Genomic DNA, 24,667 nt, shown 5'->3' with positions numbered 1-24,667 from the left:
GACCTCTCTCTCTCTCTCTCTCTCTCTCTCTCTACCTTTCAAATAAATAAATCTTAAAAAAAAAAAAAAAAAAAAAAAAGGAAGAGGCTGGCACTGTGGCATAGTAGGTTAACCTTCCGCCTGCGGCCCCAGCATCGCATATGGGCACAGGTTCTAGTCCCAGCTCTTCCTCTTCCAGTTCAGCTCTCTGCTGTGGCCTTGGAAAGCAGCAGAAGATGGCCCAAGTTCTTGGGCCTCTGCACCCATGTGGGAGACCAGGAAGAAGCGTCTGGCTCCCGGCTCTGGCTCCCGGCTTCGGATCGGCGCAGCTCCGGCTGTTGTGGCCATTTGGGGATTGAACCAGCAGATAGAAGACCTCTCTCTCTGTCCTCTCACTGTCTGTAACTCTACATCTCAAATAAATAAATAAACATCCTAAAAATAAAAGAAAGAAAGAAGGAAAGAAAGAAGAAGAAAGGAACTGGGGCTCTAAGGAATTACAAGACTTACCCAAGATTCCCCAGCCAGCCCAAGTGTTCCCTTCCCACCGCCCACAACGGGACACACCTCTGCCCCTTGCTCCAACAGGGCTCACCTCACCCGCATATAATTACCTGCAGCAGCATGGGACCAGGGTAAGACCTGGCTTATGGCTCCCCACACACTCCACTCCACTCCAAACTTCTGCTAAAATGCACATCCCATAATAAAGAGGGGCCTGTGGAGCCATAAGCACCCTGGGGCAGTGAAGACGACGAGGGTCCACAGCTCTCTTGTGCCTCTACAGCGACGGTACCTGCGCGGAGTTTTCTTGCTTCATCTCACAAAACCAGCAGCGCTCTTGCGTTGTGCAGAGGGCAGCTAGGCCCACGCTGAATGCACGGGTTTCGGCCAAGTCAAGCAGGTGTTCAATGTGACTGTACTAGCCGGATGTCGGTCTGATGAGGGAACTGTGCCTCCCCCTCGTCCTACCTGTCCCAGTCCTGCTCATACTCAGTGCAGGGACAGAGCAGGTGTATGGAGGTGGCGAGCGGCTGGCTCCTGGCAGCCTTCACCCGCTAATGCGAGTCACAGACGGCCACCCATTCATCTATGCTGGGGCTTTCCCAGGCGAGTCGGAAGGGCGGCCTGTTTGTCCCATTTTACAGATAAGAACACTGCGTCAGAGACCTGGAGTGGCTGAGGCGCACTCAGCACTAGGTGGTGCTGGACGTCCCAGCGCGAGGTTCAGACTGCGGTGCTGGAGACCAGCCCCGCGCGGCCCCGGGGTGGACGCCGCGCGGCCCGCCATCGTCCGAAGGGCCACCAGCCAGGAGGCTCCTGACAACCGCCCAAGCCAAGCAGATGGCATCGCGTCAAGGCTGTCCCTGAAGTTCACTCTTGGGACGGTCCCGGGGAGGGAGGAGGCGCCGGACAGCGGCTGAGAATCCTCCCTTGGGTGAGAGGACGCCAACTCAGCCCACGGAAACAGCGTTAAAGTCCTGATGGACGTCTGGTTGACGTAACTGACGATGAGCGCCCAGCGCCAGGGAGCACCGAGACGGTGCTCTGAACTGGTTTCTGCCTGCTGCCAGGCGGGTACGTCCGGCTTTGCCAGAGCCGGCAAGCAGGAGGAGACAGTGCGCGTGCGCATCTCGGGCGCCTTTGTAATTTAGGAAACAGCCAATCAGCGGTCCGGGTGGGAACCAATGGGAGGCGCGGATGGGCTGGTCCGGCTAATTTGAAAGCTCGCGGAGGTTGGCGCGGGCGGAGATCCGGTGTGGGGCGCGCTCTCCGGTGGGAGAGGGCTCCCGTCTGCGCCGTGAGACCCGCGAGCGAGTGTCGACACCGGCGGCGGGGAACCGACGAAAGGTAAGCCCAGCCCCACGGCGCGGCCGTCCCCGCGGGCTCCGGCGCTCAGGTCTGGTGCGCGCGGGCCCCGCGCCTCTCGGCGGGCCCCTGAGCCAGGCCTCTCTTGTGCGGAGGGCGAAGGTGCAGGGCCGAGGGCGAGCTCCGGGTGGTCCCCTCCCCGCCGGGCGGGGAGCTGGGCGCTTCCTCCACCCCTCCGTTCCGGAGATCGGGACCCCTGAGCTGGTGCCCCGGGGCCTGGCCCGCTCCGGACGTCGGCGCAGTGAGAAGACCCCACCACCACCACCACCACGCCGGAGCCGGAGCCCGGGGAGCCCCGCGCCTGAGCGCCGAGTGGCCAGGCCCCTCTCCACATGTATCAGGGTCGCACGCGCGTGTCAGCGGCTGTGGCTTAGGTCCTGGGCACTCAGGGGAGACTGGCGTGGTTAAAGGAAGGAAGGCGCCCCGGGGATGCTGCTCCGCTTAGCCTTGACCCTCCTTGCCCTGAAGTCACGGGTCTGCGCCGCGGGATTTAGGGAATCCTGTTTATTCTGGCATTCATGGGGGAGATGCTGTATGTCATATAATCCTGATATCGAGGCAAATATTTAGTTTTGAATGAACTCATGCAATCTTTGCAACAGTCTTATGGGGTGCAAGCCGGATAGTAATTAATATTAATTACAATTTACAGACTAGAAAACAGGCACAGAGAAGTTAAGGCTCGGGCGGAGGAAACGTTTTCCTCAGTGTTGCACTGCTTTTCCAGTCTCCCTGTTCTATTTCTTCCCCCGTTGCCCATCCCTGGGAGGCAGCAGGTGGTGGCTCAAATACTCTGGTCCCTGCCACCCATGGGAGCCTCAGTTGGAGTTCAGGCTCCGGGCTTCACCCTGGTCCAGCAGTCAGAAACCAGCAATGTATGAAAAAAGAATGATGATCAAGTTGAGTTTATCCCAGGAATGCAGGAATGATTTAACAGGATCAAATCTATTAGCACAATGTACATGTTTACAAAATAAAAGACAACATGTATCCCATTAGGCACAGAAGTAGAATTCATTGAAATTCAATATACCTTCATGATTTTTTGAAATTTAATTATTTGAGAGACAGAGAGAAATATAAACAGAGTTCTCACCTGTTCGTTCACTCCCAAAGGCTCACAATAGCTGGACTGGGCTGTGCCAAAGCTGGAGCTGTGTGGGTGACAGGAACCCAATTACCTGCGTCATCCCCCTGCCTCCCAGGGACTGTGTTAGTGGGAACCTGGATTCAGAAGGCAGTGCTGAGAACTGAACCCAGGAACTCCGATTTGGAAGGCAGATTTCTGCCCTTCTCTCCTTCCTCCCTCCATCTCTCCATCCTTTCTTTCTCTCTCTTCCTCCCTCCCTCCCTTTCTGCTTTCTTCCTCTCCCACCACCCCCTCCCCTTCCCTGCCTTCCCCTCCCCCCCTTCCTCTCTTTCTTGATTTATGCTCTTGAAAAGCAGAGTAACAGTGAGGGAATGAGACAGAGATCTGGTGCACTGCTCAAATGGCTGGAACAGCCAGGTGTGGGCCAGGCTGAAGCCAGGAGCAAGCAACTCCATTCTGGTCCCCCATGTGAATGGCAGGGGCCTAAGCTTTTGGGCCATCATCTGCTGCCTTCTGAGGTGCATTAGCAGGGAGCTGGACCAGAAATAAAGTGGCCGGGACTCAAAGTGGCACTCTAATATTAGATGCTGGTGTCAGGCCGAGGCTTAACCCTCTGTGGAAGGCCAATTTCTTAGCTGGCGTCTTAACTGGCAGGCCCCTAGAAAAGATTTTAGAAATGCACTCATATTTGTTAACTGGAAAGGGTGATGCATTTCCTTAAGCCAACAAAGTGTAAAGTAATAGGCACGCTCCCTTTAAAATCAGGAGACAAAAATTCTCAGTATCACCACTTCTACTCAATACTGAACTGGAAGTCTTAGCCAGGACTGTAAGACAAGAAAAATAAATTTAAATGATAAGATTAGAAATTAATAAACAAAACCAGCACTAATTACAAACTTGGGGTTGTCTGTTTAAAAAACAAAAGACACAGCTTCTTCCTCTGCAAGATCTGTTGTGGGAAGAACCCGTGGGCACCAACCGCTGCTCTTCCGTGGGTACCAAGGCGAGGGAGTGGAGAGAGGCCAGAGGCCAACTGCAGGGGAGGGCAGCCCCCAGGTAGACCAGCGCCTCCAGTAACAGAACAGGGCAAGTTCCGGCCTTGCCACTTAGCACCTGCTCCATAAGTCCTTTCCTTTGTAGAATAGGAATGTAACTATTATGTCGATATTCCCATCATGAGATTGTCCTGAAAGTTAACACCACCTTCAAAAAAGGCAAGATTTCTCTATTTGAAAGTCAGAGTTATAGAGAGGGAGATACAAAGAGAGAAAGAGAGATCTTCCATCCACTGGTTCGCTCCCCAAATGGCTACAATGGCCAGGGCTGGGCCAGGCCAAGATCAGGAGCCAGGAGCTTCATCCGGTCTCCCATGTAGATGCAGGGACCCAGGGTCCTGGGCCATCCTCTGATGCTTTCCTAGGCACATTAGCAAGGAGCTGGATCGGAAGTGGAGCAGCTGAGACTCGAACCAGCACCCGTGTGGGCTGCCTTTGTTGCAGGCAGTGGCTTAACCCACTATACCACAATGCCAGCCCCAAGATTATTAGATTTATTATTAGATTGAAAGATTTATTTATTTGAAAGGCAGAGCTACAGAGAAGACAGAAAGTTTTCATTTGCTGTTTACTCCCCAAATGGCCTCAAAAGCCAGGACTGGCCCAGACCAAAACCAGGAAGCAGGAATTCCACCTGAGTCTCTCACATGGGTGACAGGGGCCCCAATACTGTGCCATCCTCTGCTGCTTTCCCAGGTACATTAGCAGGAAGCTGGATCAGAAGTGGAGTAGCCAGGACTCGAACCAGCACTCCAGAATGGGACGCCAGTGTTGGAAGTGCAGTTTAACCTGCTGCACCGCAATGCCAGTCCCTAACGCTCTGGTTAAAGCACTTAGTATTGTCTGCTCGCTCAGTTGAGCTCTCAGCAGTAAATGTTCCCTATAGGGGTCATTATGCTCAGATTTTTAGATGCAGCCTCTGCTTTTCTCTGGCCCTTATTTATTCATAGAACAAATACGGTTTGGTACCTGCTGCTTGCTGCACCAGGTGCCCAGGCACTTGGGGTACTACACAGGCTGTCGGAAGAGCTTAAGGACGAGAAACACAAGTGAATGGAGGGGGCTACAGTGACCCCTGGAAAAGCAGAACATCCATGGGCTGGGCTCCAGACCCTGCCTTCCCCAGCTACCAGTGTCTGTCCCTTCAAGTCCTCAAAAATTCTCTAGGGACTTCAAAGAGCGTGGACTTGTGGGACCTGGCCCTGCACTGTAGCAGAGGAGGCCAGCCCCCAAACAACTGAATTTTGGCTTCCCAGCCCCGGCTCAGCAGCGTACTAGCCTCTGGGTTTTAATGAGCTGCCCTGGGTTAGAAACATGACGTGACTGTGGCTGGCTGAGAACCCTGAAGATCTTATTAAAGAATCATCTCCCTTGTACTTTGGGCTGAAATGCTCTTTCCAACCGAGGATCAAAGCAAACTTGACAAACGTTCTCTCATTAATCTCCCCATCCCCGTGGGGCGAGAGCAGATTGGTAGCTGTTCTCACTGGCTCTCAAAGGGGAAAGCTGATGCGACATTGACATGGTGTGGCTCCGGTAAAGACCTCCTCCCTCCTCAGATGCAGGACCCAGACAGGACCCAGGTGTTTGGGGGGGGGGGCACACCAAGTGTCACCTGCATCCTGGACCCTGTGCCCCTGGCACTCTCTCAGGAAGAAGGAAAACATCTCATTAGGCAAACAGTCTTGGCCTCACTGGCCCTCGGGAGGCAGGGAGGGGAGAACTGTAAAGGTTATGCGCACTCCTCTGCCAGTGCCCTTTTTAATTTCCTGCTTAGAATGTTAGACTGCTCTGTGTCTTCTCCTCAGCCAGCACCCTCCCGTGGGGAGCTATGACTGCCAGGAAGGCAGCCCAAGCAGACCCGGTCCCCTCTGCCTTTACTCCCCCCAGGACGCAGGCCGGGTCGCCGAGGGATGAGAATTGAGGGTGAGACAGGAACTCCGAGTGGTGAAAATTAGCTACAGTCCATATATCTGACAGGGTTTGCAGAGTGCATGGTACTAGTTCCATAAAAGGAATTATAACTCTTATACAAACACAAGGGTCTGTTAGAACAATGCGATCACCACAACATAGCATATAATATCATTAGACAGCAGCAGAGCAGGCTTTGCAGCCAGACTGCCTGGGCGGGCACAGGGCTCCATTACTCACCAGCACTGGGACCTTAGGCAAGTTGCTGAACCCTCTCTGTCTCAATTTCCTCCTTGAAAAATGAGTATAATAATAATAGTATCTATCTTGTGGGATTACAATGGGGATAAAAGGAGCTGGTGTGTGAGGTTCATTGAGCAGTCCCTGCTATAGTAAGTACTTTGCTAATACGTTTACACGGCGATCTGATTGCTGGGCAGGAATGGAATTATACATGTGTAAAGAGTATTGTCGGGCAGGTGCTGCGATGTAGCAGGGTAAGCCGCTCCCTGCTAGCCAGCATCCCAAATGTATGCTAGTTCATGTCCCGGCTGCTCCACTTTTTTTTTTTTTTTTTTTTTTTTTTTGACAGGCAGAGTGGATAGTGAGAGAGAGAGACAGAAAGGTCTTCCTTTGCCATTGGTTCACCCTCCATTGGCCGCCACTGCTAGCGTGCTGTGGCCGGTCCACCACGCTGATCCGAAGGCAGGAGCCAGGTGCTTCTCCTGATCTCCCATGGGGTGCAGGGCCCAAGCACTTGGGCCATCCTCCACTGCCTTCCTGGGCCACAGCAGAGAGCTGGCCTGGAAGAGGGGCAACCGAGAAAGAATCTGGCGCCCCGACCGGGACTAGAACCCGGTGTGCTGGCGCTGCTAGGTGGAGGTTTAGCCTATTGAGCCGCGGCGCTGGCCTCTGGCTGCTCCACTTTTGATCCAGCTTTTTGCTAATGTGCCTGGGAAAGTAGTGGAGGATAGCCCAAGCGCTTGGGCCTCTGGACCCATGTGGGAGACCTGGAAGAAGCTGCTGGACTCAGCCTGGCCCAGCCCTGCTGTTGCAGCCATTTGGGGAGTGAACCAGCAGATGGATGATCTCTCTGTCTCTCTCTCTATAACTTCCTTTCAAATAAAAAAGTAAATTTTTTAAAAGAGTATTGTGAGTTTATGTCTTTTCCTTATTTTTTTGTGGGAAAGAAATTTTTTAAAAAGTTAAGATTTCTTTATTTATTTGAAAGGCAAAGTGAGAGAGAGAGGTCTTCCATCTTCTGGTTATCACCCTAAATGGCTAAAACAACCAGGCTTGGGCTGGGTCAAGCTTAAGCCAGGAGCCAGGAACGTCATCTGGCTCTCCCATGTGGGTGTCAGGGGCCTAGGTACTTGAGCCATGATCTGCTGTTTTCCCAGGCGCATTAGCAGGAAGCTAGATCCAAAGTGGAGCAGCTGGAACTCTAACCAGTGCTCTGATATGGGATGCCAGCGTTGTAGGCAGTGGCTTAACCTGCTTCCATAACACCAGCCCTATAATTTTTTTTAGGGCACCAGTTGAGATATTCCTAGGTTCGAGTCTCAGCTGTGCTTACAGCTCCAGCGTCCTGCTAGTGTACACCTGGGAGGCATCACTGATGGCTCAAGTTTTGAGGTCCCTGACACCCCCACTTTTCTTTGCTTAGAACTTTGGTCAATGTGACCATCAGTGAGACTTAGTCTTTACTGGGAAAGCATTCAAATCCCTCCAGGAACACCTCCTGTTCCTTACCCCTGTTCACATATCGCTAGAGTTGGGCTGAACTTTTCAAGATATCTGTGACTCCTGCATTCCAAAAAAATTCACCCTTCCCTGTGGTAAACTGATCCAAACAAGATATGAAAAACCAAGGGGAGAGGTCTGGGAGAAATACAAGAGGAAGCAGACAAGTAAGTGTTTGGAGTGATTACCAGGTCAACATTAAGAAATCTTTGTGGCACCTGCTACATTAATAGATTAAGGGGCTGGCGCCTCGGCTCACTAGGCTAATCCTCCGCCTTACTGTGCCAGCACACCGGGTTCTAGTCCCGGTCGGGGCACCAGATTCTGTCCCAGTTGCCCCTCTTCCAGGCCAGCTCTCTGCTGTGGCCAGGGAGTGCAGTGGAGGATGGCCCAGTGCTTGGGCCCTGCACCCACATGGGAGACCAGGAGAAGCACCTGGCTCCTGCCTTCGGATCAGCGCGGTGCGCCAGCCACAGCGCACCGGCTCGGCGGCCAATGGAGGGTGAATCAACAGCAAAGGAAGACCTTTCTCTCTGTCTCTCTCTCTCTCACTGTCCACTCTGCCTGTCAAAAAAAAAAAAAAAAAAAAATAGATTAAGGAAGACATAGGGCTGGCGCTGTGGCATAATGGGTAAAGCTGCTGCCTGCAGTACTGGCATCCCGTATGGGTGCTGGTTCAAGTCCCGAGCTGCTCCACTTCTGATCCAGCTCTCTGCAATGGCCTGGGAAAGCAGTAGAAGATGGCCCAAATGCTTGGGCCCCTGCACCCGCGTGGGAAACCCAGAAGAAGCTCCTGGCTCCTGGCTTCACATTGGCACAGCTCTTGACGTTGCGCCCATCTGGGGAGTGAACCAGCAGATGGAAAACCTCTCTCTCTTTCTCTGCCTCTCCTTCTCTCTAGGTAGCTCTTTCAAATAAATCAAATAAATCTTTAAAAAAAAAAAAAAAAAGAAAAAGAAAAGAGAAGACATATGGTGTGAACATTTCAGTAAGTAGCAAAAGTCATTTGATACAATTCACTTCCCACTCCTACAGTCCTAGTGGACAGTAGCAGGTAGGCAGCTAAATAAGAGCTAAAAATAGAAAGTAACTGTCATGTGCAAACTATATCATTTAATTGAACTCACAGAATCAATGACAATCTATTAGAACTAATAGGGAAGCTAGCAATGTGGCCAGATACCCGCTCTGCATACAAAAAGCAGCAGATTTCCTAGATTCTGGCAAAAAGGCATTAGAAAATGAACCATTAAAAGGAGCTAATTCATAACTAGTAATAAACATTGAGAAGTGCACAATGCTCCTGTGAAGAAAATTATGAACTTTTACTGAAGATTATGAGTGTGAATGAATGGAAAGAGAGAACAGTTCCTAGATGGGAAGACTTGATATTATCAAGATGCCAATATTCCTCATATTAATATGAAAATTAAAAATAATTCAAATTAGAATTTTTGCATGTTTTTTTTTTATAGAACTTCATAAGCTGACTCAAATCATTTGCAGAGGCAGATATTTGGTTTAGTGGTTATGACAGCACTGGGGACACCTGCATTCTCTATCCCAGTGCCTGGGTTTGAGTTCCAGCTCCATTTCTAATTTCAGCTTCCTGCTAATGTGTACCCTGAGAAGCAGGTGTTGGCTTAAGTACTTGGATTCCTACTACCGCATGGGACCCCTGGCTAGACTTCTAGGCTCCTGGTTTCAACCTGGCCCAGCTCCACCTGTTGCAAGCATTTAGGCAGTGAACCAATGAATGGAAGATCTCTCTCTCTCAAAATTAATAAAAATTTTAAAAATAAATCATTTGCAAGGTACAAGAGGCAGAGAGAGAGAGAGAGAGAGAGAGAGAGAGAGAGAGAGAGAGGTGTCTTACATCCACCGATTCATTCCCCAGATGGCCGCAAGGGCCGGAGCTGTGCCAATCTGAAACCAGGAGTCAGGAACTCCCCTACGAGTGAAGGGGCCCAAGCGCTTGGAACATCTCTACTGCTTTCCCAGGCCATAGCAGAGAGCTGGGTAAGAAGTGGAGCAGCCAGGTCTCAAATAGGCACCCATATGGGATGCCAGCACTGCAGCAGGCGGCCTCCATAAACATTTCATATCTCCGGAGTGCCCATTTGTCATCTGACACAGTAGTCCCTGCTGTTTTCCTGTGTGGCTCAGAACTGCTTCTTCAGAGACATGATTCTGTAATATCAGTGACTGCAGCCCAATTCCGTCTCCCACCACCCTTGCTCATGCCCTATTTTTTTTTTTTTTAATTTATTTATTTATTTGAAAGTCAGAGTTACACAGAGATGGAGAGGCAGGGTGGGGGGAAGGTCTTCTAACCTCTGGTTCACTCCCCAATTGGCCACAACGGCTGCAGCTGTGCTGATCCGAAGCCAGGAGGTTCTTCTGGGTCTCCCACACTTCTACTGCTTTCCCAAGCCATAGCAGAGAGCTGGATAAGAAGTGGAGCAGCCGGGACTCGAACCAGCACCCATATGGGATGCCAGCACTGCAGGCAGTGGCTTTACGTGCTGTGCCACTGCACTGGCCCCCTAAAAGGTTTTAATAAAATCAATATGTAAATTTAGTGCAATTCCAACTGTAATTTTTTTTTTTTTTTTTTTTGACAGGCAGAGTGGATAGTGAGAGAGAGAGAGAGACAGAGAGAAAGGTCTTCCTTTTTGCCGTTGGTTCACCCTCCAATGGCCGCCACCGCTGGCGTGCTGCGGCTGGCGCACCACGCGGATCCGAAGGCAGGAGCCAGGTGCTTCTCCTGGTCTCCCATGGGGTGCAGGGCCCAAGCACTTGGGCCATCCTCCACTGCCTTCCTGGGCCACAGCAGAGAGCTGGCCTGGAAGAGGGGCAACCGGGAAAGAATCTGGCGCCCCGACTGGAACTAGAACCCCGTGTGCTGGCGCTGCTAGGTGGAGGATTAGCCTATAGAGCCGCGGCGCTGGCCCCCAACTGTAATTCTAAAAGGGTTTTTGTTTGTTTGTTTGTTTTTGTTTTTTGGTGAGAGAAAAGGTTCTGGGTTGAGAGTGAAATTGGTAAAATTTTCTTAAGTCAGTGGCAGGCATTTGGCCTAGTGTTAAGATGCCTCCATCCCATATCAGAGTGCGTGGGCCTGATGCCTGCCTCAGCTTCCTGCAAGTGTAGACTGTGCGATAATAACTCGATTGATTCCTGCCACCCACCTGGGAGACCTGGATTAAGTTCCTGGATCCTGGCTTCAACCTCAGCCCAGCCCTGGCTCTCATGGCCATTTGGGGAATGAATCAGCAGATGGGAGCACTGTCTATCTGTGTGTCTGGCTCTCTGTTTCTCAAAGAAAGAAAGAAATATTTTTTAAAATAGAAAGCTTAGCAATAGTTCTCTGAAAATGTATTCATGTAGATATGACTAAGGTGGTATTTCAAGTGAGAAATAGATAATAATTGGTGCTGGCACCACTATACTCTCTCTCTTAAGATTGATTGATTGATTTGAAAGGCAGAGTGACAGAAGGAGAGACAGAAAAAAAAAGATCTTTATCCACTGGTTCACTCCCCAGATGGCTGCGATGGCCCCAGGCTGAGCCAGGCTGAAACAGGAGCTAGGAATTCCAACCAGGTCTCTCATATGGGTGCAGGGGCCCAAGTCCTTGGGCCATCCTCTGTTGCTTTCCTAGGCAAATCAGCAGGAAGCTGGCTGTGAAGCAGAGCAGCCAGGACTTGGACTTGGGCTCTGATGTGGGATGCTTGCATTGTAGGAGGCGGCTGAGCTGCTGTGCCGTGATGCCAGCCCCTGCTCTTACTCTCTAAGGCATAAGCTGGAGGTCAGCATAGGTGTTCACAGCCGCAGGGTTAAGCTTCGGCTTGGATTGCCCACATCCCATATCCGAGTGCCTGGGATTGAGTCCCAGCTTTGCTTCCCGTCCAACTTCCTGCTCATGTACTTAGGAGGAAGCAGAATATGGCCCAAGTACTTGGGTTCTTGCCACCCACATGGGAGACCAGGGTAGAGTTTCTGGCCCTAGCTTTGGCCTGGCCCAGCCCCAGCTGCTATGGCCATTGGAGAGTGAACTAGTGTATGAAAGCTCGCTCTCTGTCTCTGCCTCTCTCTCTCTGTCACTCTGCCTTTCAAATAAATAACTTTTTTAAGATTTATTTTATTTATTTGAAAGGCAAAGTGACCGAGAGGGAGAAACAGTGAGAGGGAGATCTTCTGTACACTGGTTCACTTCCCAAATGACCACAATGGCCAGAGTTGGGCCAGGCTGAAGCCAGGAGCCGGGAGCTTCATCCAGGTCTCCACATGGGTGCATGGGCCCAAACAGTGGGGCAATCCTCTGCTTCTTTCCCAGGTGTATTAGCAGGGAGCTAGATCAGAAGTGGAGCAGCTAGGGCTTGAAGATTTATTTCTTTATTTGAAAGGCAGAATTACACAGAGAGAAGGGGGAGAAAAACAGATCTTCCATCTGCTGATTCACTCCCCAAATGGCCACAATGGCCAGAGCTTGGCCAGACTGAAGACAGGAGCCAGGGGCTTCTTCCAGCTCTCCCACATGGGTGCAGGGGCCCAAGAACTTGGGCCATCCTCTGATGTTTTCCCAGGTGGATTAGCAGAGACCAGAAATGCAGTAGCCAGATCTCAAACCGATGGCCACATGGGATGCTGGCATCCCAGCTAGTGGCTTAACCCAGTATGCCACAACACCGGCCCTATAGCATTATATTCTTAACATTGTATTTGTGAACCATATTGAATCTGTTCTTTGTATTGATACTACATTAGCATGAAAAAGTATCAGCTGATAAAAATATATATATTTATGGAAGGGGGTGGAAGGATGTCCTGATTGCTGGGGTCTGAATTGGTCCTCATCTCCCTCCTGTCTACCCAGGTGTTCCTGGGAAGATGGCGGTGGAGGACAGCACGGTGCAGGTGGTGGTCCGAGTGAGGCCCCCCAACCCTCGGGAGTTGGAGAGTCAACGGCGCCCGGTGGTTCAGGTGGTGGACGAACGGGTGCTGGTGTTTGATCCTGAGGAGCCCGAGGTGGGGTTCCCAGGCCTGAAATTAAGCAGCACCCATGACGGCCCCAAGAAGAAGGGCAAAGACCTGACGTTTGTCTTTGACCGCGTCTTTGGTGAGGGGGCCACCCAGCAGGATGTGTTCCAGCACACCACCCACAGCATCCTGGACAGCTTCCTCCAGGGCTACAACTGCTCAGGTGAGCACCTGCCGGGGGGTGGCCTGCCTCCCTGCCGCCTTCTAGGGTGGCCGCCCCCGCAGTTGGGCACCACGTATCGGGGAGAGCTCTGTAGCCCCCATTCATTCTTCTGCTGTGTGTGAGGCCTCAACTGCGTCCTAGGAGACAAGAGCAAGTCAGACAGACATGGTGCCTGTCCTCTTGGCGTTATGGTCTGGTGGGGAAGAAGACGCGTGTCACAAAATCCCACCCACAAATGTGGGTTATAAACCGAGCTCAGTGACGTGAGGGGAAGACCTGTGGGCTTCAACAGAGCAAGCCATCTAGACCGGAGAAGGAGGGCCCTGCCCAGCCGTGGGGGAGACCCCCTGCCCTCAAGTGCACAGGCACAGAGAGCGCAAATGCTGCATCGTGACTGTGAGCGGGAGGGGAGGCCGGCAGGGCTGAGCTGTGCTGGGAGCAGCCCTGGCCCTACTGCTACCCTCCTCCCTGCACTGCCCTCTGTAGTGTTTGCCTACGGGGCCACTGGGGCTGGGAAGACACATACCATGCTGGGAAAGGAGCGGGACCCCGGCATCATGTACCTGACCACCATGGAGCTGTACCGACGGCTAGAGGCCCGCCAGGAAGAGAGGCAGTTTGAGGTGCTCATCAGCTACCAGGAGGTGAGGCTCTTCCTGCCCCCGCCCCCACTCTTGCAACCGCCCAAAGGGAGAGTGAGCTGCTGGGGCAGGGGACCTGGGGGTGGGAGGTGGAAAACTGGGCCCAGTGAGAGCCGGGGGAGGGGGTGGAGTACAGAACAGAATGGACATGGCCCTCCCTTCTCATGACGTATGACAGTGGCCTGCAAAGTGCCAATCATGGCACCTGTCTCACTCCCCTACATGCAGCACCTCAGCCCTCCTAGGCTGTTTGCGAGCAGTTTCCTCAGGTCTCTTCCTGGCTTCCTTCCTCCTCAGGTGTACAATGAGCAGATCCACGACCTCCTGGAGCCCAAGGGGCCCCTCACCATTCGGGAGGACCCCGACAAGGGCGTGGTGGTCCCAGGACTTTCTTTCCACCAGGTGTGGGCTTGGGCTTGGGTGAGACAGACGGCCCCATTGACCTTCTGGGGTTCCCTCCCGAGACATCTGGGGATGCCCAGGGGACGATGCTGCTTCTGAAGAGCAGCCCTCCCTCTTCAGGGAGCAGTCCCTTTGGAGACCACAGCCCCCTCCCTGGGCATCTCCTCTTTAGCCAACCTCAGCCGAGCAGCTGCTGGAGATGCTGACCAGGGGCAACCGTAACCGCACGCAGCACCCCACTGATGCCAATGCCACTTCCTCCCGCTCCCATGCCATCTTCCAGGTGAGGGGTCATGGGGCAGAGCCTGAAGTTAGGGCTTCTGGTGCCCAGCCCCCCTTACCCCTGCTGTCTGCCCCCAGATCTTTGTGAAGCAGCAGGATCGGGTTCCCGGACTGACCCAGGCCCTTCAGGTGGCCAAGATGAGCCTGATTGACCTGGCTGGCTCAGAGCGGGCGTCCAACACCTGTGCGAAGGGGGAGCGGCTGCGGGAAGGTGCCAACATCAACCGCTCCCTGCTGGCCCTCATCAACGTCCTCAATGCCCTGGCCGACGCAAAGGTAAAGCAGTGTGGGCCAGCATCCTCCCCTAGGCGGCCACTGAGCACCTGAACCATGGTCCCTCCCTTTAGCCCTGGGCCAGAGGCCACCAGGCCCCGTTCTAGCTAGGTGTAATCCAGCTACCTGTGCCCCACCTGCTCCCTGCGCCTAGGGCCGCAAGTCTCACGTGCCCTACCGGGACAGCAAGCTGACACGCCTGCTCAAGGACTCCATCGGCGGCAACTGCCGCACAGTGATGATCGCTGCTGTCAGCCCCTCCAGCCTGGCCTACGAGGACACCTACAACACCCTCAAGTATGCTGACCGCGCCAAGGAGATTCGACTCACGGTGTGTGCCAACCAGGGCCCACTGGCCTGGGAGAAGGAGGGTTCAGGAGCCGTGGTCCCTACCCAGGCAGGGGAAAGGAGTTCCCTAGGCTGTGCCTGCCTTTGTGACAGAAGCAACACAGCCCCTCTGCTGGGGGAGGATTCCAGCAGAGGCAGGCCCGTCGCCAACACCCAGGGCCCCACAGTGGTCTGGCTCAGAATGGTTTTGAACAGTGGGACCATCTTTTCAGCAAAACTGCATAAATACCCACGTACGAGTATGTTAACCTGGACGGCAGCAGGGCTTGACTCTGCCCCTCCGCCAGGCCTCTGCTCTCCACCTCCTCCAGGGAGCCCCTGGCTAGTGAGAATGTCTTGGTCAGGAAGTCAGGGCCGGTGTCAGAGGCAGTCCTCAGCCTCTTGCTGTGGTCTGGTTCCTGTCGGGAGGGTGAGTCGGGATGATGTAAGCAAGGTGCCCAGCACAGTGCCTGCCATGGAGGTATCCATAGAAACCGCTTAGTGTGGGCAAACGAACCTCTCTGTGCCCTCATCAGCTGAAGAGCAATGTGGTCAGCCTAGACTGTCACCTCAGCCAGTACGCCACCATCTGCCAGAAGCTCCAGGCCGAGGTGAGGAGCCCGCCCGGGAGCAGAGCTGAGTCGCTGGGGCTCTGTGCCCACCCCCCGCCACCTGTGCTCACCCGGGACTCTGGGCCGGGGCTGCTGCTGTTCTAGGTGGCCGCTCTGAGAAAGAAGCTCCAAGTGTATGAGGCAGGAGCCCGGGCCTCACAACATTCCCTCCCAGCATCCTCTGCACCCGGCACACCACAGCAGTGAGTTCTGCCCATGCCTGCCCCACCCCCAGCCTCTAGAGAAGTAGGACTCCTTGCTGTTTGGACACCTGGGGTCGGGTTCCCACCCAGTGCCCAGCAAGCAACCGCAAATGCTCTGCATCACAAGAGATACCCCCAACCCATATAAGTAGTATCCGAAGTTCAAGAGAAGAGGAGCCTAGGGGGTGGGTGTCTACCTAGGGGTTGTTGTTTCCACCCTCAGCTGCTGCCCATTGTGACCCAAGCATCCATTTCTCATGGGCTCTGTAAACCTGGGGGGCTACAAGAGTGTCGGCCTGCTCCCCGCTTTCCCTACCTGCCCCTACATCCTGCCTCTCAAACTCTTCCCAGCTCCCCCGTGCCCCCCCACTCCCCCAAGCAGTCCTGCCCCCAAGAGTTCCACAAGGGGTCTGCAGCCCTTCAAGATGAGAGCCTGGAGACAGAAGCCCAGGAGGAGAGGGCGGGGGAAGGGCAGGAGCGGCCCTCAAAGGACAAGGACGAAGGCCCAGCCAAGGAGGTAGGACTTGGGTGCGTGCAGCGTGGGCATCAGGGAAGCCTGGAGCTGGAGGAATATGGGAAGGAATGCTTCCCCTCGACCCAGGGTCCCTTTGGCCCTGGTACCCAACCCACCTGTCTCAGTCACTAGGAGGCTCAGATCCCGTGCAAGGAGAAGTAGTCAGATCCTTGCATGTCTGGAGATGCCTAGGAGAAAGGAAGCCTCCCCAGGAGCTGGGTGTTCTAGAAGCTGTCGTTCCCACTCCCGCAGGAGGGAAGGGTTTTAGAGCAGCTTGAGTGAAAGGAATCCTCGCTCTTCCACCTGTGCCTCCTACTCCCTCCTTAGCTTCCAAGCCAGGTGCCAGAGCGGAGCTTCGGACACCCCCTACCGGAGTCCCCCAGCCTGATCCTGCAGCCCAGGCCAGCCGTGGGCCACCTCTCACCACAGAAACCAGACAGAGGTGGTTCTCAGCGGTAGGTGTCTTCTTGCTCTACTCTGGAGTCCGAGATGGGAGGCAATAGGTTCAGCCCCTTGGTGCAAGCACTTCCCAACAGCCCTGGTTCTGTCTAGCTAAGAATCAAGTCTCTCTTTTTAAAATTTATTTTTATTTATTTATTTGCGAGACATACATAAATACGAGAGACACAGAGTGTCCATCCACTAGTTCATTCCCAAATACCTGCAATGGCCAGGGCTGGGTCACACCCAGGAGCCAGGAATGCTCTCCAGGTTTCCCCCTGGGAAGCAGGAACCCCATAAGCTGAACAATCACTGCTGGCTCCCAGGTCTGCGTTAGCAGGGACGATCCCAGAACTAAACCCAGGCACTCTGCTGTGGGACATGGGCACCACAGCTGCTTAGGCTAAACATCTACTCCCAGATCAAGTCTCTTTTTGTCGACACTGTCCCTTATGTGCAGCCAACTCCTTGCTATAATCACCTGCTCCATTTATTCCTCCATATGGTTGGCAGCCCAACAGGAGAGGGAAGCCAAGGCCGTGCAGACAGCCAGCAGGTACCAGGCTAGCGCAGGGCTGCTTGGGCCCATGCTTTGCTTTTGCATCTGAGGGCAGAGCTACCCTTTCTCAGCCAGCAGGCAGCAGCCAAGAGAAGCTGCCCGTCAGGCTGGGCAAGGGACAGCCTTCCTGAGTCAGGTGTTGAGCACGTGTCTTCCTCAACAGCTTGACTGGGGCTGTTTTTTTTCTCAGAAGTAAACAAACCACCCCCCAAAGCCACAGAGAGGTGGATTTTGGACCATTCTTTGTGTGCTTAATAGAGAGGTGCCGCTAGTTATTTTTTTCCCTTGGCCCCCAGTACATAAATCCCTTCCACTTAGCTTTGCTACCACCAGGCTCCCTCCCCCTTCCCTGCCAGCACGCTTCACGCCAGCAATGTATTTAAAGCTTCTGGACAGAAGGGCCTGTTTAATTTTATTTCTTGTTGGGGAGTGTCTGTTCCCGACTCAGCAAAAACGCTGCAGCCTGAATAATCAGCGGCTGTTATCTATCTCCTGCTGCCGACTCCCTGGGGCCATGGCGAGGCAGGGGTGCACTGGCGGGTGTCCCCTGGCCTCCCAGGGAACAGCCACGAGTTCCCCTGATGACTCAGCGTCTCTGCTTGGCGTCCCCCATTGTGAGGAGAGAGGACACCAGGGCCCCCATTTCTGCTTGACCTCTGGTTTGGTGGTCTCTGATGAGTAGCTTCAACCTCAGCTATGGTTTATGGGTGGTGGTCCTCATCGTCCTTACTTGGGAGAGGAGTAGGACAGGCAATCCCAAGTCTTAGGGGTTGCCGGACACTCCAGATGGTCTCCATACTTGGGAACATCCTAGCAACCAGATAATCAAAAATAACCTCTTATTTTAGGATTTAGAATCCTGGGCCACCAGGGCACTGAGCAGATCTTAGATTTTGTAGCTTGATGGTTTTTTCAGAACTCTTTTAGCTGCAAAGTCCTTTCTTCAAATGAAATTTATGCCAAAGTCTAATACGAAGTACAGACAAAACAGTTGCTGCATCCTGTGGGTTTTGAAACCTAATTTGAAGCCCCCGAATTGCGACCAGCTCCCCATGGGTGGGGCGGGTATTGAGCCAGACAGTAGTCATCTGAGAAGCAGGGGGACGTCCCCCTGCTTCTCCAGCGTCACTCTTCCTCGTAATGTGTGGCTCGGGCAGATAGAGAATGAGTTTCTGCTGCGTTCTTTTTAATTTATCTCCTGCCTTCCTTTCTAAAGGCCTAGAGGCTGCTTTACAAAATGAGTTTGGGTTCCCTGAGCACACAGCACTGAGGGCATCAGGAGGGCTCAGAAATGTCCGCGCAGGTGGAGCTTCCTGAGGACAAGTCATTTGCCGTGAATAATCCCCACTGAGATGATTGTGTTTATTCCTTTATCATAGGTGGGCCTCGCAGAAAGAAAATTTTCTCTATTAGAATCTAAGTTCACAACATCGATAATCATATTATCCTCTGAATTTCCTTTAAGTAGTCCCCGTGCATGTGAAATACGCATTGATTCACACACGCTTTTTCAGAGTCCCAGCCGCTAGAGAAAGCGCAGACTGAATGCATTTTTGAGGGTCTTCTCGGAACCGAGGTGAACATAGCCTGTTTAATCTCTTATCCTGACTAGGTAGCTGGTATTATTTCTATTTTCACATAAAACCATAGTTAGCTACATTACAGTGCTTGCTATGTGCCAAGCAATCTTTTTAAACATTTTGCATGTGAAATAACTCATTTAATCTTTCCAGTGACCATATGAGGTTATTGTGTACTCGTCATCTCCATTTAAAAGTTGTGGAGACTGAGTTTTTTATTATTATTATTATTTTATTTATTTGAAAGAGTTACAGAGAGGCCGGCGGCGCGGCTCACTAGGCTAATCCTCCGCCTGTGGCGCTGACACCCTGGGTTCTAGTCCCAGTCGGGGCACTGGATTCTGTCCCGGTTGCTCCTCTTCCAGTCCAGCTCTCTGCTGTGGCCCGGGAGTGCAGTGGAGGATGGCCCAAGTGCTTGGGCCCTGCACCTGCATGGGAGACCAGGAGAAGCACCTGGCTCCTGGCTCCTGGCTTGGATCAGCGCGGTGCGCCGGCCGCAGCGCGCTGGCCGCAGCAGCCATTGGGAGGTGAACCAACGGAAAAGGAAGACCTTTCTCTCTGTCTCTCTCTCACTGTCCACTCTGCCTAAGAAAAGAAAACAAAAGAAAAGAAAAGAGTTAAAGAGAGAGGTAGAGACAGAGAGAGAGGGGTCTTCCATCTGCTGGTTCATTCCCCAACTGGCTGCAACTGCCGGAGCTGCGACACTCCAAAGCCAGGAGCTTCTTCTGAGTCTCCCACACGGGTGCAGGGGCCCAAGGACTTGGGGCCATCTTCTACTGCTTTCCCAGGCCGTAGCAGAGAGCTGAAGAGGAGCAGCTGGGACTAGAACCGGCACCCATATGGGATGCTGGTGTTTCAGACCAGGGCTTATAACCTGCTGCACCACAGCACCGGCCCCTTGAGCTGGGTTCTAAACTGCTGCTTTACATGGCCCTGGGGGCAAATGAACTAGTGATCCCACAGCAGGCCTGAGAGGAAGCTCAGACCTTCTGAGTCCCAGTGCCTCTTCCCTACTTCCCAGGCCACTGTCTTTGTTATGGGCATGTTTAGTGGGTGACATCTCCCACAGTCACCTGTGGCCATCTTGGCCAGCCTTGGCTTTCAGCAAGGTATGACAGCGGAAGTCGTGGCTGGGAGGATGGTGAGACCAGCCAGCCAGTGTGAGGCAAGGCAGGAGGGAGTCGGGGGGACCAGCTCAGGTGTGCTGCTTGTCTTACCTGGAATGATGGAAACGGGTGCGCTGCGCGGGAGAGCCTGGTCAGGCTGGACCTGAGTAGGGCGGGGATGTCCTTCCCTCTGTTGCAGGTTGGCCCTGCAGGTGCTGCGCCTGGCCCAGCGGCAGTACTCCCTGCTCCAGGCAGCCAACCTTCTGACCCCCGACATGATCACTGAGTTTGAGAGGCTGCAGCGGCTGGTGCAGGAGGAAAAGACAGAGCCTGGGACCTACACTTCCAGGGCTCCCAGCCTGGCCAGGGAGGTACCTCTGCCTCAGGCGCTGTGCTCAGAGTTAGGTGAGTCTCACTCCTCTTCTTGTCGGTGCTGGACCAAGTCCCCGGCTGGCACTGGGGGTGGCCGGGGACCCCAGGTCTGGGTTATGCTGCAGTAGGAGGCCGAGCCCCCGAGATCGTGGACATTTGCACTTAGAAAGGCCCAGGAGACCCAAGGAGTTAGGGACTCCTTCATGCCTCCAGTGTCTGGCTTCCCACGTGCTACACGCTCTCCTCCTTCTGGCAGTCCCTGCTCTTCCCTCGACACCCCTGTTTTTCTGCCCAGAGTCTCCAGGATATTCTGGCCCTGTGACCCGGACCATGGCAAGGCAATGGGGCGGCCTCATGCACACACTGGGGATCCCATCCAGGCCTGACTGCACCCCAACCCAAGCATCCCGGGGACCCGCAGAGAAGAAGAAGAGGAGGAGACCAAGTCCCTCAGAGCCAGACAGTGCCCCAGCCCCAAAGCTGGAGACCAAGCGCCAGCGCCAGTCCTTTCTGCCCTGCCCTAGGAGGGGGTCTCTGCCTAAGGCCCAGCCTTCGTTCGGACCCAGCACCCCGAAAGAGCAAAGGGCCTCCTCCCCCTGCCATTCCCCTCGCTTCTGCCCAGCCACGGTCATCAAAAGCCGGGTGCCCTTGGGTCCTTCCGCCCTGCAGAACTGCTCCACCCCCTTGGCCCTACCTGCTCGGGACCTCAATGTCACCTTTGATCTCTCTGAGGAGCCCTCCTCACAACTTGATTTCCATGAATACACTGGCTGGGAAAAAGTCCCCCCAGAACTGAAGAGGCTGGACCAGCCATTCATTCCCAGGTGGGTCTCCCTCCCAGCAGGGGGCCAGGGTCAGTGAGGAGCGGTGGGGCTGGTGGGAAGGGGGAGGTCAACCTGACCCTGTGAGCCGGGACACTGCCCTGTTTCCCTTTGGCCATGATCAGCTTCACTCCCCAGGCCAGAAGAGCTGAGAAGTTTCTGTGGAAGTCCTGCCTAGTTTCTCGGGGGTCCTGCCTGCTCTGTCCCTGCCTCAGATCTGCCAGCTCCGTCCTGATTTGTGGCACACTCAGGAGTAGCTAATGGAAGTCCAGTTAGAGAAGTCAGCAGGGAGCAGGTGCAGGCCGAGTGAGGCAGGGAGAGAAGCTCTCTAAACCAGGAACCTCAGACGCGTCTTACCCGACCTCTGCCCCTTCTGCTTTGCTTAGACCCTGTGACCCCATCTGAGTTCTGTGCCCCACTGGGAAATACTTCTGCCACTTCCACCCAGAGATTTTGCCCTAGAAGGGAGTCTGCAGGAAACTTTATTCAGCATTTTCTGGTGAAAACAGAAGGCTAGCACCCTCCCCTGGCACCCACATGTCAGGGCAGAGCGACAGCAACTAGGACAGTCAGAGGCCAAGAACAAGTGGCAGACTGACCTGGACTCGTGAGGCAGGGGCCAGCAGGCTGCCCACCTGTACCCCCGCCCCTTCCATAGTCCTGAACCAGCTTCAGTAACAAGCGCAGAGCCAGGCAGGTGCAAGGGTGAAATTGTTTGAACTCCAGTTCCCTGGACAGCCCTGAAGCTGACATCTGGATGTTCTCCCAGAACAGGACTGTCACTCAGCTGTCAGCCCAGGCTGAGTGAGGCAGGGAAAGAATCCACTCTGCAGGAGAAAACTCGAGGTCATCGTGCCCAACCTCTGCACCTCCCCCAAGCTGGGGGCTGGGGAGGACGTGGCCGGCACCGTTCTGGGGCTGGGAGAGGACGTGGCTGGCACCGTGGCTGGCTCCCTCCTGACCCTCCTCCCTTCCCCGCTTCCCTTCCAGTGCACCTGAGCTGCCGTTCCCCATGAAGGGCCCCAAGCCCGTGTCCTCCCTCCCTGGGACCTCAGCCTGCAAGAAGAGGCGCACTGTGAGGTGAGGTGTGTGCAGTGTGGGGGCACAGCTCTCACCAGGACAGGGACACCCGGCAACCGCAGGCACCAAGGGCTGTGAGCAGGGCAGCTCTGGTTCTCTGGCCGAGGCGTCCTTGGCCCAGCTTGCTATTACAGGATTGTCCTTGGAGGCGAAGGGGGCCATGGGTCCCTGTCCGCCAGGGAAACACCAAGCAGGAATCGACTGATCTTGGGATTGGACTGTCCATCCCTGACCGCTTCTGGCCTCTTTGGGGTCCAGATCTAGCCTCAGGAGCTCTTGCTGGTGCTCAGACCCCGCCGTGCTCAGAGGCCTGTCTGTAACTTTTCTTTCTTTTTTTTTTTTTAAATAGTTTGAACCATGCCTTTTTAAAAAAAGATTTATTTATTAATTTATTTGAAAGGCAGAGTTGTAGAGAGGCAGAGGCAAAAAGAGAGGTCTTCCATCCACTGGTTCACTGCCCAAATGACAGCAACAGCTGGAGCAGAGCCGATCTGAAGCCAGGAGCCAGGAGCTCCTTCAGAGTCTCCCACATGAGTACAGGGGCTTGAGCACTTGGGCCATCTTCTACTGCTCTCCCAGGCCACAGCAGAGAGCTGGATCAGAAGATGGAGCTCCCAGGACTTGAACTGGCACTCTTGGGGTGCCGGCGCCGCAGGCAGAGGCTTAGCCCAGTATGCTACCACACCGACCCTGTAACCTTTCCACCTTCCTTCCTTCCTTCTCTCTCAGTTCCTCAGCCTCCCGGGGCCGCAGCCGCATTGCCCGCCTCCCTAGCAGCACCTTGAAGAAGCCAGCTGGGCCCCTTGCAATCCCAGGTGACTGGCACTGGGGCCAGGGATGGGCTGGGCCACAGTAAGATGAAGACAGGACCGAGGTGGGGGGCAGGGTTGAGAAGCAGGTACAGGAGAACCTGGATCTTTCCAAGCATCTCAGGGGCCCTGGCGAGAGACGTGGGGGTTGGGAAGGGGCAGGGGCCCGCAGGACAGACCCTCACTTTCTCCTTCCTCCTGCACCCTGCCCTGGCCTGCAGAACCACCCTTGAGCCCCCGCTGCCCTGGCGACCAGAGGAGCCAAAAGGAACTCACTGGGTTTGGGGGAGTGCTGTCAGCCGGGAGCTGCATCGCCAAGGTGTCCTGACCACCAAGCCGCCTTGACCCACCAGCTTCTCTAGACTGGACGGCCCTGCTTGTCCCTGGGGCCACCTGTACCAGAGCCCTGTCTGCCTTCTTCACCTGGAAGAAATCGATGCCCACGCCGTTCTTTCATTAACAGCCCTCCCCGCCAAGCCCTTCCCGCTGCTGCTCACCCTGCAATCCCTTGTCACACTCAGCTTCTCAGTGAGCACATACTTGTTGGTGAGTGTTAATGTGTTGCTATTTTAAAGGGTGCTACCATGCCCCCCTCCCCACCACCCCTCTCTGACGCCCTTGGTGCAGGCGGGTAGCTCTTTGAGTTTCTTCCTCCACCCCCAGCGTCGAACAGTACTCTGTACAGAGATGGCCGCTTCACGGTGGCCAAAGGATGAGCTTGCGCTGGGGGTGTGGTGGGGAGTCCCAGCCTGGCTGCTCTTGGTTTCTGAAAGATGGGGTGACTTCAGCCCCACTCCCCCCAGCCTGGAGCAGGAGCCCCAGCCCCTGCTGCTGTCCTGGCCATGATGCAGCTCCTGATGGTGCCTTGGTTCCCAGTCAGAGATAGCTTTATTGTTTCACTCATTGTCAAAGGAATCTACATTCGGTGTAGAAAGAAAGCAAAAAGAAAAAGAAAAAGGAAGAAGTCAGCCTTGACTTAGACCTCGCTACAAATGCTGTTAATGCTCGGGTGTGTGTGTTCTGAGCTTGTACTTCAGCGCGTCTGTGTGCATATGCGTGCACTGGTGGAGTTTTTATTATAATGACTAATAAACCTTCTCCGTCCTCGGTGGTTTCCCTCGCTGCCCTCAGGTAGGAGAGCACGCGTCTTCCTTACCTTCCTGCCCTTCCTCAGGGAACACCTGCAGCTCCCACAGCCCCACTCCTCACCTCACAGCCCCCCCTCTCCTATGGGCCTCTGCTCTGGGGTTGGCTAAGGAGCTGCCACACCTAAAGGCAAGAGGCAGGTTCCTGGGTGTGGGTTGCTAGGGGTATATTTTTCATGCTTTTTTTTTTCCTAATTTGCATTTATTTAGAAAGAACAGAAATCCAGATCTCCCATATGTTGGTTTACTCCCCGAATGCCCACAACAGCGAGGCATGAGCCGGGCTGAAGCTGGGAGCCAGGAACTCCAGCCAGGTCTCCCATGTGAGTTCTGAGCTCCTGACTACTTGAATCCTCACGGTTGCCTCCCCAGGTCTGCATTGGCAGGAAACTGGAGTCAGGAGCCAGAGCCAGGTGTCACGGGCATCTTAATTGGCATATTGGCTGCTGAGCTAAATTGTCCCCAGGGGAGGGCAATATTTGTGGCCCCCAAGTCTAAGCAAGGCTCCAAGCAGAGCCTCCACTAGCGTGAGCCCAGTGCAATCCACTCCTGCCCCGACCCCAGCTCATGGCCTTTGTCTTCACTCACTTGCAATGTGTGACAGCTCAACACAGTTTCCCTCTGGTCTCTTGTGAAGGCATGGGT

At 54.1% G+C, this 24,667-nt stretch overlaps 1 protein-coding gene across 2 annotated transcripts; it reads left to right on the top strand.

Moving 5' to 3' along the window:
• The first annotated feature begins 1,242 nt into the window (after positions 1-1,242).
• KIF18B (kinesin family member 18B) lies at positions 1,243-23,988 on the top strand. 2 transcript variants are annotated; one of them, XM_051825777.2, is made up of 16 exons: positions 1,243-1,557; positions 12,530-12,856; positions 13,343-13,500; positions 13,795-13,899; positions 14,072-14,182; positions 14,260-14,457; positions 14,609-14,785; positions 15,318-15,392; positions 15,498-15,595; positions 15,947-16,112; positions 16,437-16,564; positions 19,995-20,200; positions 20,463-20,991; positions 21,979-22,068; positions 22,798-22,883; positions 23,099-23,988. In XM_051825777.2, the coding sequence occupies exons 1-16, from the start codon at positions 1,491-1,493 to the stop codon at positions 23,203-23,205; spliced, it is 2,628 nt and encodes an 875-aa protein (XP_051681737.2). In that variant the 5' UTR covers positions 1,243-1,490; the 3' UTR covers positions 23,206-23,988. The 2 variants fall into 2 exon arrangements, with proteins under 2 accessions (XP_051681737.2, XP_051681738.2); XM_051825778.2 differs by having other exon boundaries at positions 1,243-1,830.
• The last annotated feature ends 679 nt before the right edge of the window (positions 23,989-24,667 follow it).

The sequence above is a fragment of the Oryctolagus cuniculus genome, chromosome 17 (assembly GCF_964237555.1).
Source record: "Oryctolagus cuniculus chromosome 17, mOryCun1.1, whole genome shotgun sequence".
Taxonomy (NCBI): domain Eukaryota; kingdom Metazoa; phylum Chordata; class Mammalia; order Lagomorpha; family Leporidae; genus Oryctolagus; species Oryctolagus cuniculus.
Note: the sequence above shows the minus strand (reverse complement) of the source record. Positions and strands in the feature narration are given on the sequence as shown.